The sequence below is a fragment of the Jatropha curcas genome, chromosome 11, assembly GCF_041381405.1.
Source record: "Jatropha curcas cultivar XTBG-Jc1 chromosome 11, XTBG_Jcur_1.0, whole genome shotgun sequence".
Taxonomy (NCBI): domain Eukaryota; kingdom Viridiplantae; phylum Streptophyta; class Magnoliopsida; order Malpighiales; family Euphorbiaceae; genus Jatropha; species Jatropha curcas.
In genome coordinates, this window is record NC_143161.1 from 8,311,379 (window position 1) to 8,323,384 (window position 12,006).

At 29.6% G+C, this 12,006-nt stretch overlaps 2 protein-coding genes across 2 annotated transcripts; both read left to right on the forward strand.

The window, feature by feature from the left end:
- Positions 1-158: 158 nt before the first annotated feature.
- Positions 159-4,919, forward strand: DOX1 (Peroxidase superfamily protein). The gene is made up of 10 exons (XM_089716020.1): positions 159-331; positions 420-683; positions 1,315-1,464; positions 2,361-2,494; positions 2,686-2,899; positions 3,019-3,164; positions 3,263-3,490; positions 3,651-3,853; positions 3,948-4,191; positions 4,468-4,919. The coding sequence occupies exons 1-10, from the start codon at positions 209-211 to the stop codon at positions 4,691-4,693; spliced, it is 1,932 nt and encodes a 643-aa protein (XP_089572146.1). The 5' UTR covers positions 159-208; the 3' UTR covers positions 4,694-4,919.
- A 5,588-nt stretch (positions 4,920-10,507) lies between these two features.
- LOC105641991 (hypothetical protein) lies at positions 10,508-11,713 on the forward strand. Its single transcript, XM_012226657.3, has one exon. The coding sequence runs from the start codon at positions 11,064-11,066 to the stop codon at positions 11,613-11,615; it is 552 nt and encodes a 183-aa protein (XP_012082047.1). The 5' UTR covers positions 10,508-11,063; the 3' UTR covers positions 11,616-11,713.
- Positions 11,714-12,006: the final 293 nt, after the last annotated feature.

Sequence of the window (12,006 nt, forward strand, 5' to 3'; positions counted from 1 at the left end):
GTGCTTTTCCGATGAAATTAAACATGGACTAATAATTTGATTTGGTCTTTTTCCAAATTTTGTTGGGTTTTTCTGTTCAACGACATGTGATATTAGAAGAGTCTCCATTTCTTACGTTCTCCTCTTTTCTGAGTCTATAAATACTCATTTTAGTTTCTGAACTTTTGACATACAAAGATATTTTCTGCTATCCCTAAACACAAAACACATGTTTACGTTACTGATGTCGTCTCTTAGGTCTCTGTTATCTTCGCATTTGCGACGTTTAATTCATGAAGATTTCCATGCAGTTGTTGCTAAAATGACTATCATTGACACTTTTCTTTTCCTCGTAAGCTACTTATTAATTATCCATTAATCACTATTAATCTTTTTCATAGTTATTTTGTGTCTAATTTTAAAAATTTATTTTCATGCAGATTGTGCACTCCGTCGATAAGCTAGGGTTATGGCCTAAGTTACCTGTGTTTTTAGGTCTTTTTTATTTGGCTATACGCCGGCACCTGCACCAGGAGTATAACTTATTAAATGTAGGCAGAACTCCGGTTGGCGTTCGCTTTAATCCGGCGGATTTTCCTTATAGAACAGCTGATGGACAATTCAATGATCCCTTCAATGAAGCTGCAGGCAGCCAAGGAACTTTCTTTGGCCGGAACATGCTCCCGGTTGTCCAGAAAAATAAGGTATACATATAAATGCACTTCACTTTGAAGCCTAGCAGCTTCTCACAGATTATATTGGTAGCTTAAATTGATGATGCCCTTTCTTGGTTAAAGAAAAAAAAAAAGGTTTTTCCAGTTTGAAGAGTATTTTGAAATAAAAATTTAAAATTTAAAATTCCATTTTTGAGAAAAAAAGGATGGAATTGAGAAATCTCATGTGTAAATATATTTTTTCCCTAATGGAATTGCAAAAGTGAAATAAATAAGTACCAAATTCTAAACATAGGCATCTCACTTATGTCCAAATTTTCTGTCCGTTATTTTTCTTTTTAAAAAATTAACTTAGTAAAAATATTTCATGAAAATAGAAAATAAATGAATTGTGAAAAAATTACCTCAAAATTGCTTTTTCTCTCCCTGTTCTTAAAGGTAAAGTTTGAACAAATAACTCTTTTTTTTTTTTTTTTTTTTGACGGAGACATAAGAGTAAGATTCAGAGTTCTTTTCAAAAACATGTCCAATAAATAATTTAGCTAAATATATATTTCCCAAAAAAAAGTTAATAAATATGATTATTAAATAATGAATTAATAATAATTATACACTTCAAAATTTTTGATAGTGATTAATATTACTGTGCATTTAATTACAGCTGACGAAGCCAGATCCAATGGTGGTAGCGACAAAACTTCTAGCTCGGAGAAAGTTTATTGACACAGGAAAGCAATTCAATATGATAGCAGCTTCTTGGATTCAATTCATGATCCATGATTGGATTGATCACTTGGAGGATACCAACCAGGTTTATTGCACTTTTCGTAACCCATATGTGTGAATTGTGTGTTTTTTATTTAATCAATAAAAAATAAATTTTATTTTTGTATTTTTTTTTAAGTTAATTGCCTTTGACTAAATTTAAACTTAACAAATTTCTTAAATATGAGATTAATATTATTTTGGGATTCGTGATTCTTTTTTATATATAAGTATTTTTCTACGTATTAAATCCTTGAGCTCTTTTATAATTATTGTATTGTCAATTATAAATATGGGGTTAATCCTTTTAGTCCTTGCTGTTTCAGCCATTTATAATTCTTGATTTTCTCATGCCCTTACATATGTTTTTCAGCCATTCATAATTTAGGGTTAGGAACTTTATTCTTAATCCTACGCTGGCATCTGTAATTGATGGAGGATATCAGCTAGGGTTTAGTTTAGAGTATTAAAATCATATATTTCAATTACAATTAGAGATTAATCATTAAAAAAGTTTAGTTTTAGCATCATATATAATTATGATTAGTTTCAAATAATTTGATGATTATTCTTTTTTCTGACAATTCTAAAAAATATATTTATTCAGAAATATATATATATATTTTTTATTTCTAATTAGTGAGGAAGAAAAATCCTTATTCTTACTATCATTGCCAACTACACTAATTGATTGGTCAATTGTTTTATTTTTTAAAGCTACGCTGTAAATTTTGTTATCTAAATCAATTTTTATAATCATATTTCATTTTAATTTGATTTTGCGATTATATATTTACTCAACAACAGAAGTATGCTATTTACTGATTCTAGCCAGATTACCTCTTCTTTTTTTTTTTTTTTTTAATGGAAAAATGTATGTTAATCAAGCTTTGAGTTTTTCCTTAGCAATTTTTTTTTTTTTTTTGGGTGAATTATATACAGATTGAGCTGACTGCCCCTAAAGAAGTTGCAAGTCAATGTCCTCTTAGTTCTTTCAAGTTCTACAAGACAAAGGAAGTTCCCACTGGCTTTTATGATATAAAGACTGGTACTTTGAACACCCGCACCCCTTGGTGGTAAGAACACTTCCTATATATTTATATATATATATATATATATATATATATATATTATATCTATTTTATATTTCAGATCGTTGAAAGTTTAACCCATCATTAATTCCTTCTTAAAATATTTTCATACATGTAGTAGAAAATAGTTTATAGATATAATAGAAAGATTGAAAAGCAATTTCGATGCTGTGCAGGGATGGAAGTGCTATATATGGAAGCAATGCAGAAAGATTGCACAAGGTAAGAACATTTAAAGATGGGAAGCTCAAAATTTCAGAAAATGGACTTCTCCTTCATGACCAAGATGGAATTGCTCTATCGGGAGATGTTCGGAATAGTTGGATTGGTGTTTCCACCTTGCAGGCCCTCTTTATCAAGGAGCACAATGCAGTTTGCGATGTTCTTAAGGTAACAGAGATTATTATATATATATATATATATATATATATACACATTTTTTTAATATAAAATTATAGATGACCTCCATTGACTTGGATTCTTCCTCATTTTTGTTCTTGATTTTTCAGAAGGAATATCCAGATTTAAGTGATGAAGAGTTATACAGGCATGCAAGATTGGTAACATCTGCTGTAATTGCGAAGATTCACACCATTGATTGGACCGTCGAACTTCTGAAAACTGATACATTATTGGCAGGAATGCGCGCCAATTGGTAAATTAATTATCTATTTCTAAGTAAATTCAGCAATATATATACATGTAAAATTAAAGAAATTAATAACTGGTCTTGGGTTCCAAAATATGTTTTAGGTATGGATTGCTGGGAAAGAAATTTAAGGACACATTTGGGCACGTTGGAGGAGCCAGTTTAGGAGGTCTCGTAGGTTTAAAGAAACCAGAAAATCATGGTGTCCCATATTCCTTAACTGAAGAATTTGTGAGTGTATATAGAATGCACTCACTTATGCCTGATCATCTGGCCCTCAGAGACATTTCAACTACTCCTGGATCCAACAAATCTCTCCCATTAATCAAAGAGTATGTATCTCACCAATTCATCTTTTTTTTTTTTTTTTTAAATTCATCGAGAGGTTCAATGCGTCGAAATAACACTGCGAGCTGTCAGACCATTCCTGATTGACTTATCATTTTTTTTCTTTTTGAAAAAATTTTTTCTAAACTGACTGTGTATGAACAGGATCCCTATGGAAAACCTGATAGGCCACAAAGGAGAGAAGGTTTTAGAAGAGATTGGATTTACTAAACAAATGGTTTCAATGGGTCACCAAGCTTCTGGAGCCCTGGAGCTCTGGAATTATCCCATGTGGCTAAGGGATGTTATACCACAGGACATCAATGGCCATGATAGGCCTGATCGTGTGGACCTACCAGCTCTTGAAGGTATGTAAACTGATCATAGCCATTTATTCAATTAATTGATTTTCCAATGACCATATGACAAGGAATTTATACCTATGTTTTTCGAATAACGCAGTTTACAGGGACAGGGAAAGGAATGTTGCAAGGTATAATGAGTTCCGTAGGTCAATATTGTTAATACCCATATCCAAATGGGAAGATCTGACGGATGACGAAGAAGCAATTCAAGTACTGAATGAGGTGTACGGTGATGATGTGGAAGAACTTGATCTTCTAGTGGGCCTTATGGCAGAAAAGAAAATCAAAGGATTTGCCATTAGTGAGACTGCTTTTATCATATTCCTTGTAATGGCAACCAGGTAATTGGCTAATAATTAACATAAAAGAAAAATAGATAATGACAAGCAAAGAGATTAGAATCAATTTTTACTCGTCGTCTCTTAATATATCACTACTGCATATTACCGTTAGAGATGACAATTTCGAACCCTTTGAAGGAATTCATAATCTATTTTAAGAATAATCTTAAAATTTTATCGTATTAAAATTTCGATATGAAAAAAGAAAAAAATGTTGTTAATTAGATGCTAATTAATAGTTGTTTTGAATTGTTATGTGGACTTGGTGATTTGCAGGAGGTTAGAGGCTGACAGATTTTTCACAAGCAATTTCAATGAGGAAACATACACAAAGAAAGGATTTGAATGGGTAAATACTACAGAGAGTCTAAAAGATGTATTAGATCGTCATTACCCAGAAATGACAAAGAAATGGATGAACTCTGCAAGTGCTTTCTCTGTTTGGGATTCACCTCCTACTGCTAAAAATCCTATCCCAATCTATTTTCGCGTTCCAAAGTAGTTTTTTGCATTTTAAATAAAATGGTGGTGAAGAAAGGTATATACATTTGTGTATATATGTAGGATTAACACCTCACCAGCCATCCACAGTTCTATCAACTGAATTCCCTTATTTGTTTTTTTTTTTTTTAAGAGAAATTTCCTTATTTGTTGTATCATGAAATACTCTCTGTATTATTTGAAATACTCTCTGTATTATTTGATTAATAAATCGATGAAGGATTAATTGCAAATTTGGTCTATCAACTTTTTCGAAATTTTCTATACTGATATCTGAACCAAAAATTCTTGTATTTAACTGGTTGAACCAGTTATAAAATTTATAGTCAAATGAACTTTTCCTAGAAAATAGGAATTTACGTTAGGAAAAATAATTATTTATAGTCTATAAAGTTTTATAAAATTAATTTTCTTCTTCTTATATTTTTGTATATTAGGTATTTAGTCCCGGTAATTTTGTTCCATCTCATTAAAAAGGTTCTTTTGTCCAAAATCCATGGCTTTTGCCGTTAAAAGAGTGAAAAGACAATTACCCTGGAGCAGAAAAATAAAACAAAATTGTTCCTCATTATAAGAAAACTGTAGCATAGATCTGATTTATGAAGTTTAACTTATCAAAATATGTCCAAAAGAGATGTTTTTTCAGAAATCCAAAGGAGTTACTGAGAATTTCCATTTTGTTTCAAAGATTGAAAACAATTACAATGAGTTGGTTGTTGAAATGTAATTTATTGAGTCAAACCCACAAGAGGTTCAAAGTCAAAATCAGAATTTTTAGCAAGGTTTAAACCCATAAAAAACCTTTAAAAAAAAAAAAACCGTAAAAAGAATAACAATTAGAAATATAAATTCATAATCACGATATTAAGGCAAAAGATTGCATTATAACCGATAATCAAAACAGAAAATTGCTTTGAAAGGAGTTTAGAACTAAGATTAACTAAAGTTAACTGAGATTAACATCCAATGGAATTGAAAAATCTCAAAATGAATAATCAGGTCCAATTTACAAAAGAGTTCAGCAATACATAATATCAATAAATAGCAAAGAAACAACAACGAATAACAAAATTTTCTGAACCAGCTGTAATAATAATAAAAAAAAAACACAAATTGCAAGCGCCGGGATTTATTTAACTAGAATTTCAGAAATTACAAAAAGGTGAGCAAAATTACCAACAGAAAAAAACCCAAAAGAGAAGAAAAAATTAGAAAGAAAAAATTAATATAAAAGTCAAGGACAATCATTATCTCACGTCGAGTTATTTATGAAAAGACCCGTCTGCATGCATAGACAACTTTATGTTGCTCTTTCAAGGGTGAAAAGTAGAAATGAATTAAAAGTTTTAACTTATGATGATGATGAGGGGCAAATTAAAATGAAGCTACAAATATAGTATATAAAGAATTTTTGCCTAATCTAATTTAAATAGGTATTTTAATTTGTAGTTTTCAATTAAATAAAATTATTTATTATTTTTTAAATGATGTTATTTTTTAATTATGTTATAGAGATTATTTTATTATTTAATATTGCTTATAACATCAGGGTTTATAGTTTTGTGTCTTCTCAAAGGAGAAATTTGATGTTTCTTCCACGGATATTGCTTACAAAATCATTGCTAAGTCAGCTGATCACTCAATGTGAGTAATTTGTGTGCATATGCAGGCTGGCACATGAATTTGCCTATTTAGGTCTTTGGCTAAAATTCTTTGTGAGCAAATTTATGCTCTAAAATTATTGAATATATATGTGTTTATAGGCAGCTACACCTAATAAGTTTTCTATGAGCTGTTATTTTTACCGAAGGGTTAATAATTATATAAGAAATTATTGTTTATGTATTTTCTATGAATTGTTATTATTAATTTTATAGGAAAGTAACCGAGTTTGGCTCACTATGGTTCATGCCATATTTTGGGTCCTAAGTAGTATTGTTTAAAGCAAGTTATATTATATATGGCTTTTGCTATTGCATACCTTTATAAAAGGTTTCGCGGGATACTTAAAAAGGTACATCTTAGCATTGCAACTATTTTAACATCTTTCAATGAGATACAATTTTATAATACATTTCATGATCATTTTATTATACAATTATATTATTTTTTAATGATGTATTAAAGATTATTTTATCCTTTAATATTGCTCTGCACATCTCGTAGGTTCTAATACTAATGGAATTAAAGCACATATCTCCTTTATTCTCTCTTTTTTAAAGCCTTTATTCTCTTTTATTTTTATTTATTGGAAGGTCTAATGGATCGAAATAATATTATAAGTTATATAACAAGGGCTAGTCTTCCCTTGACTCACCAAATTAATGAAAAATTTTGTGGTCGAGAGAACTCAAACTCGAGATCTCCCACTTCTCACATGATTATTAAATCTCAAGGTCTCCATGAATCGAACTCGAGAGATCCCCCACTTTTAATTGAGAAGACCCACCAGACTACACATGATTGACTTATTTTCTTTTATTTAACCTTTCTCCTTTCACTTTATTTAGTATTTAATCGTTAAATATATATAATTCTCCTGAATATAGACATTGTTTGGCTCAAAATTACGCATTTCCTGCGAAGGAAGTACATTTCCAAAGAAATTATTTCCTACAAAGTATAATTTGAATCTATTTGGTATGTAAATCAACTTCCTAAAAGTAAATTGCTCTCAATCTACAAATTACAATTGTATTCATGATATATATTTGAGTGTATTTAGATAATATGATCAAATTTTACACTTAAACTAGGGAAGTGCAGCTTCTTTAGTCATCTCTAAAGAACTTACTTCTCTTTTTTGAGGGAAATTGAATGAACTATTTCGTGAGTAGAATTGATAATCTACTTCATGGAAAGTTTGACGATATACTTCGTTAATGATCTAAAATCGCAAATATTGGAATAAACGACAAATGAATGTAACAAACTCAAACTACGATGAGTATGTCAATCTTTTTTCAAAAAACAAAGATAAAATAATTATTTTTTGTAAATAATACAAGTAGGATTATAATTTGCCCTTTTTATTATAATGGTCAAAGACTAAAAAATAAGTTAAAGAGAAAATAACATATATTATTTCTTTCTTCATATTAATTTATTTATATTTTTAATCAAACTTAATTCGTATCAATTATTTATATATATTTAAAGTTTTCTTTATTTATTTTTATCATTTATTATGAATTTTTAATTTATCAAAAAAATAAATATACTAATAAGTAAAATCACGCAATTATTTATAGTCTACAAGTGAAATATAATAAATAACAAATAAAATAAATTTTAAATATAATAATCTAAGGAGAGTAGTTTGCTTTATATAGAAGTCGAATGAAGTAACATAATTTGTCACTCGTCAGTCTTTTGAATTATAGAATGACAAATATTAGAAACATAAATAGAAAACGAAAAAAAAAAAAAAAAAAACAAAAGTTCATACAAGTAATTTATATCAACGTGTTTGTTCATTCCTCAAGATTGATATTTTATGTAGATGTGTTTGTTCATTTCTCAAAATGCTTTTGTTAATTGTTTAAATATAAGTTGTTATTCAAATCTCTAAATATGACACTTGAAGAACAAGTGCATAAATTCTGTATTCTTTAATTAATTGCAGAAATCTGATTGGTTTAAATTATAGCTTTTACAAATTGATTTCATCAATGAGCTGAAGGGATGTATGGTGCATTTGTGGCAAGTTCCAAAACATGATAACTCAAACAGTGCATTCTCTCTGGAGATGGTGCTACAAGATGAAAATATTTTTTATTAAATATCTCTTGATATACTACATGTTATCCTTTGATATTCTACAAGAGGATTTAACAATGATATTTGAATGATATATTTCAATGATATTTCTACAGTTAACTAAAGTAATCTATGTGTGTGTACATATAGGACTATTTATACTACATATTGTCTTTTGTATACTTCCTAATTTATCATTTATTCATATGCTACTTTTTTAAGAGTCTGTATGATTGTATAGATTGAGAAATCAAAACAATCTCTTTAATATAAATGTTTATCAATTTGTTTGATTTTTTTGACACGTTATGGAATATAAAATATCTTAACATTGCAACTTTTTCGGCATATCAAAATGAGATATAATTTTATAATACATTTTATGATCATTTTATTATACAATTTTGTCATTTTGAATGATGTTATAAAAGATTATTTCATTCTTTAATATTGTTCCGCACATTGCGCGGTTCTAACACTATTTCTATTAATTTTTGGATTTGATAGCATGGTCAAATTATTAGTATGCACTTAATACAAAATACTCTAATAACTTTTTAATTATTTTAAATTTGCATATCTCAAATATCATATTTCTAAATGTATAATTGTGACGTCCACTAAAATATAATTTGATATTTAAAGAAAATTTAAAATATTATCTTTATTGTTAATTTTGTAAAACGAGTGAAATATTTTTTTATGTAAAATTTAATTTTTAATTTTAGTTAAGGGTGTTACTGCTATAAAAAGTTGAAATTGAAGCAAAATTGATATAAAAGTTTCAAATGGAGTAAAATTGCATAAGGTTACAAAACCCGGGATATCTTGATATATTAGGCAATTGGAAATTGTCCCAAAAATGAAAAGGATTTATTTTTTAATAAAAAAATATAACCTGACAATACATTTTGATTTAAATATCCTCTCGAGTTTGGGAAAAAAAAAAAAAAAAACTTTAAATTTGAATATTGTTGATATAGGCCTAAATCTACTAGTTGGGTCTAATAATAATTGATCCAGCCCAGTAAAGCGCTTTGAAAGAATGGGTTATTAGGCTTAAAAGGTCTTGGAGAAGAGCAGAGTCCACATATCTAAGGGTGGCCATATTACGGTTTCGGGAACCGGAACCGTCGGTTTGAACCGATCCTGAACCGTAACTAAAACCGGTGAGAATCGGAATTGGTCCAAACTAGAGATTTTCAATTCGGTTCTGATTTCAGTTTTGATGGAACCGCAACCGGCGGTTTCAACAAACCGGTCGGAACCGGATGGAACCACCGGTTAGAACAGCCGGTTCTAGCCGTTAGAAACTGTCAGGTTTTTTTTTTATTTTGTTGTGAAATCTCTTTAAAAAATAATTAAGTTCAAGTCTTTAAAAAAATAAATTTAATTGAAGCATTTTTTAATTTTTTAGGTGTATTTTTTTTTACAAATAACTTTCACAAATTTATTAAATTTTGAAAACCGATTTTTAAAATTTAAAATTTAAAATTATGCGATTTGCCGAAAAATCGGTCGAAAAATCGATCGGAACCGTCGGTTTTGACACCATACTAGAACCGGAACCGAAACCGTTCGGTTCCAAATCGGAACCGGAACCGGAAATTTTCAGCTCGATTCCGGAACCGTGGCCACCCCTACACATATCGTTTTTTAAAATTATAAGAATTGAACAAAATTATAAAAATGTTAAAATTCATTTTTTTTTGGTCATCTGAACTGAAAACTTCAGATTATCTCATTCTAATTATTGATGATAAAAATTTAAAATATTTATATCAAATTATATATAATAAAACATTTATAAAAAACATTGAAAAGAATTTTTTTTATTCACTTTTCTTTATTTTAATAAAATTATTTAAAGCAGTATAAATAGAAATGCATAATTGGCATTTGATATTTGAAAAAAAAAAAAAAGCAAAATGGTGGTTGGTAAGCCACAATTCATAAATAAATAAATAAATAAATAATAAAAATTACAAATTAAAATTAATTAAAAAATAATTATTATTTTTAATTATTTCTCCCTCTCCTCTTCAAATATCACCGCACAAAAGAACTGTATCCGTGGGAGAAACCTACAGACAGTAGACATTCGCCATCATTTTTCCTGCCTTCATTTTTTTTTTTTTTTTTTGTTAAATATCAAAAACTCCTCCTTTCAACATCTCTTTCTTTATTCCCTTTGTCTCTTTCAAATGAGCCCGTAAAATCGACCCACCATTGCACATGCTCTTCTTGCTGCCCATCTCTCTTCCTTTCGATCTCTCTCTAAACTGGCCTCTCTTTTTAATTGTCTTACACATTTCTTTACCTCGTTTTAGCTTTTAATTACTTCAATTTCAACTGGGTGTCTTATATTTTGTGCTGATCCCATTTGCAATTTCTAGGGTTTTCTGCTATTTTCTCTTTCTGGATCGTTCCAATTTCCAACTGAGGTTTTTGCTTCTCTCGTGTTTGTTGTTAGGTTTTAGTTTAATTTCACATATTAATTACTTGTTTCTATATCTGTGTAGTCTTTTGGATCTTAAAATTCGTTTCTCTTGTTAACAGTTCTTCTATACTTGAAATTATTCTGTTTGAAGTAGTTCTTAATTGTTCATTCAATGTCACAAGGCTATGCAATTCAGCTCTATTTCGATCCGGCCCTTGAAAACCAGGTCTTGAAGGCCTGGAACGTGCTTGCTCGACGCCAAATCAGTACCCAACTCATCGAAATCGAGTCTCGCCCTCATATAACCCTCTATTCAAGCTTATTTGTTGATCCCACAAAGCTTGAAGCAATTGTCAAGACCTTTGCTTCAAAGCAGGAGCCATTACCCTTATCTCTCTCTGCAATTGGGGCACTTCCAAATGACAATAATGTCCTTTTTTTAGCTCCTACGCCTTCAGTTTCACTTCTTCATTTTCAATCTCAGCTATATGATGCCTTGAAGAAAGAAGGATGTGATATTAGTGAAGAGTACCGCCCTGACTCGTGGATTCCGTATTGTGCAGTGGCTCAAGATGTGCCAAAGGCAAGAATAGGAGAGGCATTTTGCGTTTTAAGAGACTTGAAGTTGCCAGTTACCGGATATGCAATGGATATTGGGTTGGTGGAGTTCTCACCGGTTCGTGAAATATTCTCCTTCCCGCTTGATAATTCAGTAGAAGGATGACGGTTTTTCACTTTCTATTTTTTATTGATGATATTGTGCTGTTATATTGTATTACTTTGGAAATTTTAGATTTATAATTTGATGTGTTACTTTTTACATATTTTGGTTCTAATGTAGGTTCATATGAATGGTGATAGTTTAGAGCATGGTAAAGAATTTGCATTTTGTGTTTATGAGCGTAATTTAGAAATGGTAGTAGTTTATCTTTCTTTTTTTTTTTTTTCCAGTTTGGATTAGGGGACAACATATTTTGTCAGATTTTGAGATTGTTTTCCGCTCTTTTATGTATATATTTTTTATGCACTTCATGTTCTATATCACTTAACATGTGTGCTCATTTTCTTCACTAATAGTTAGTGATCAATGTGTTATTTTTTGCTTTAGGGTAATT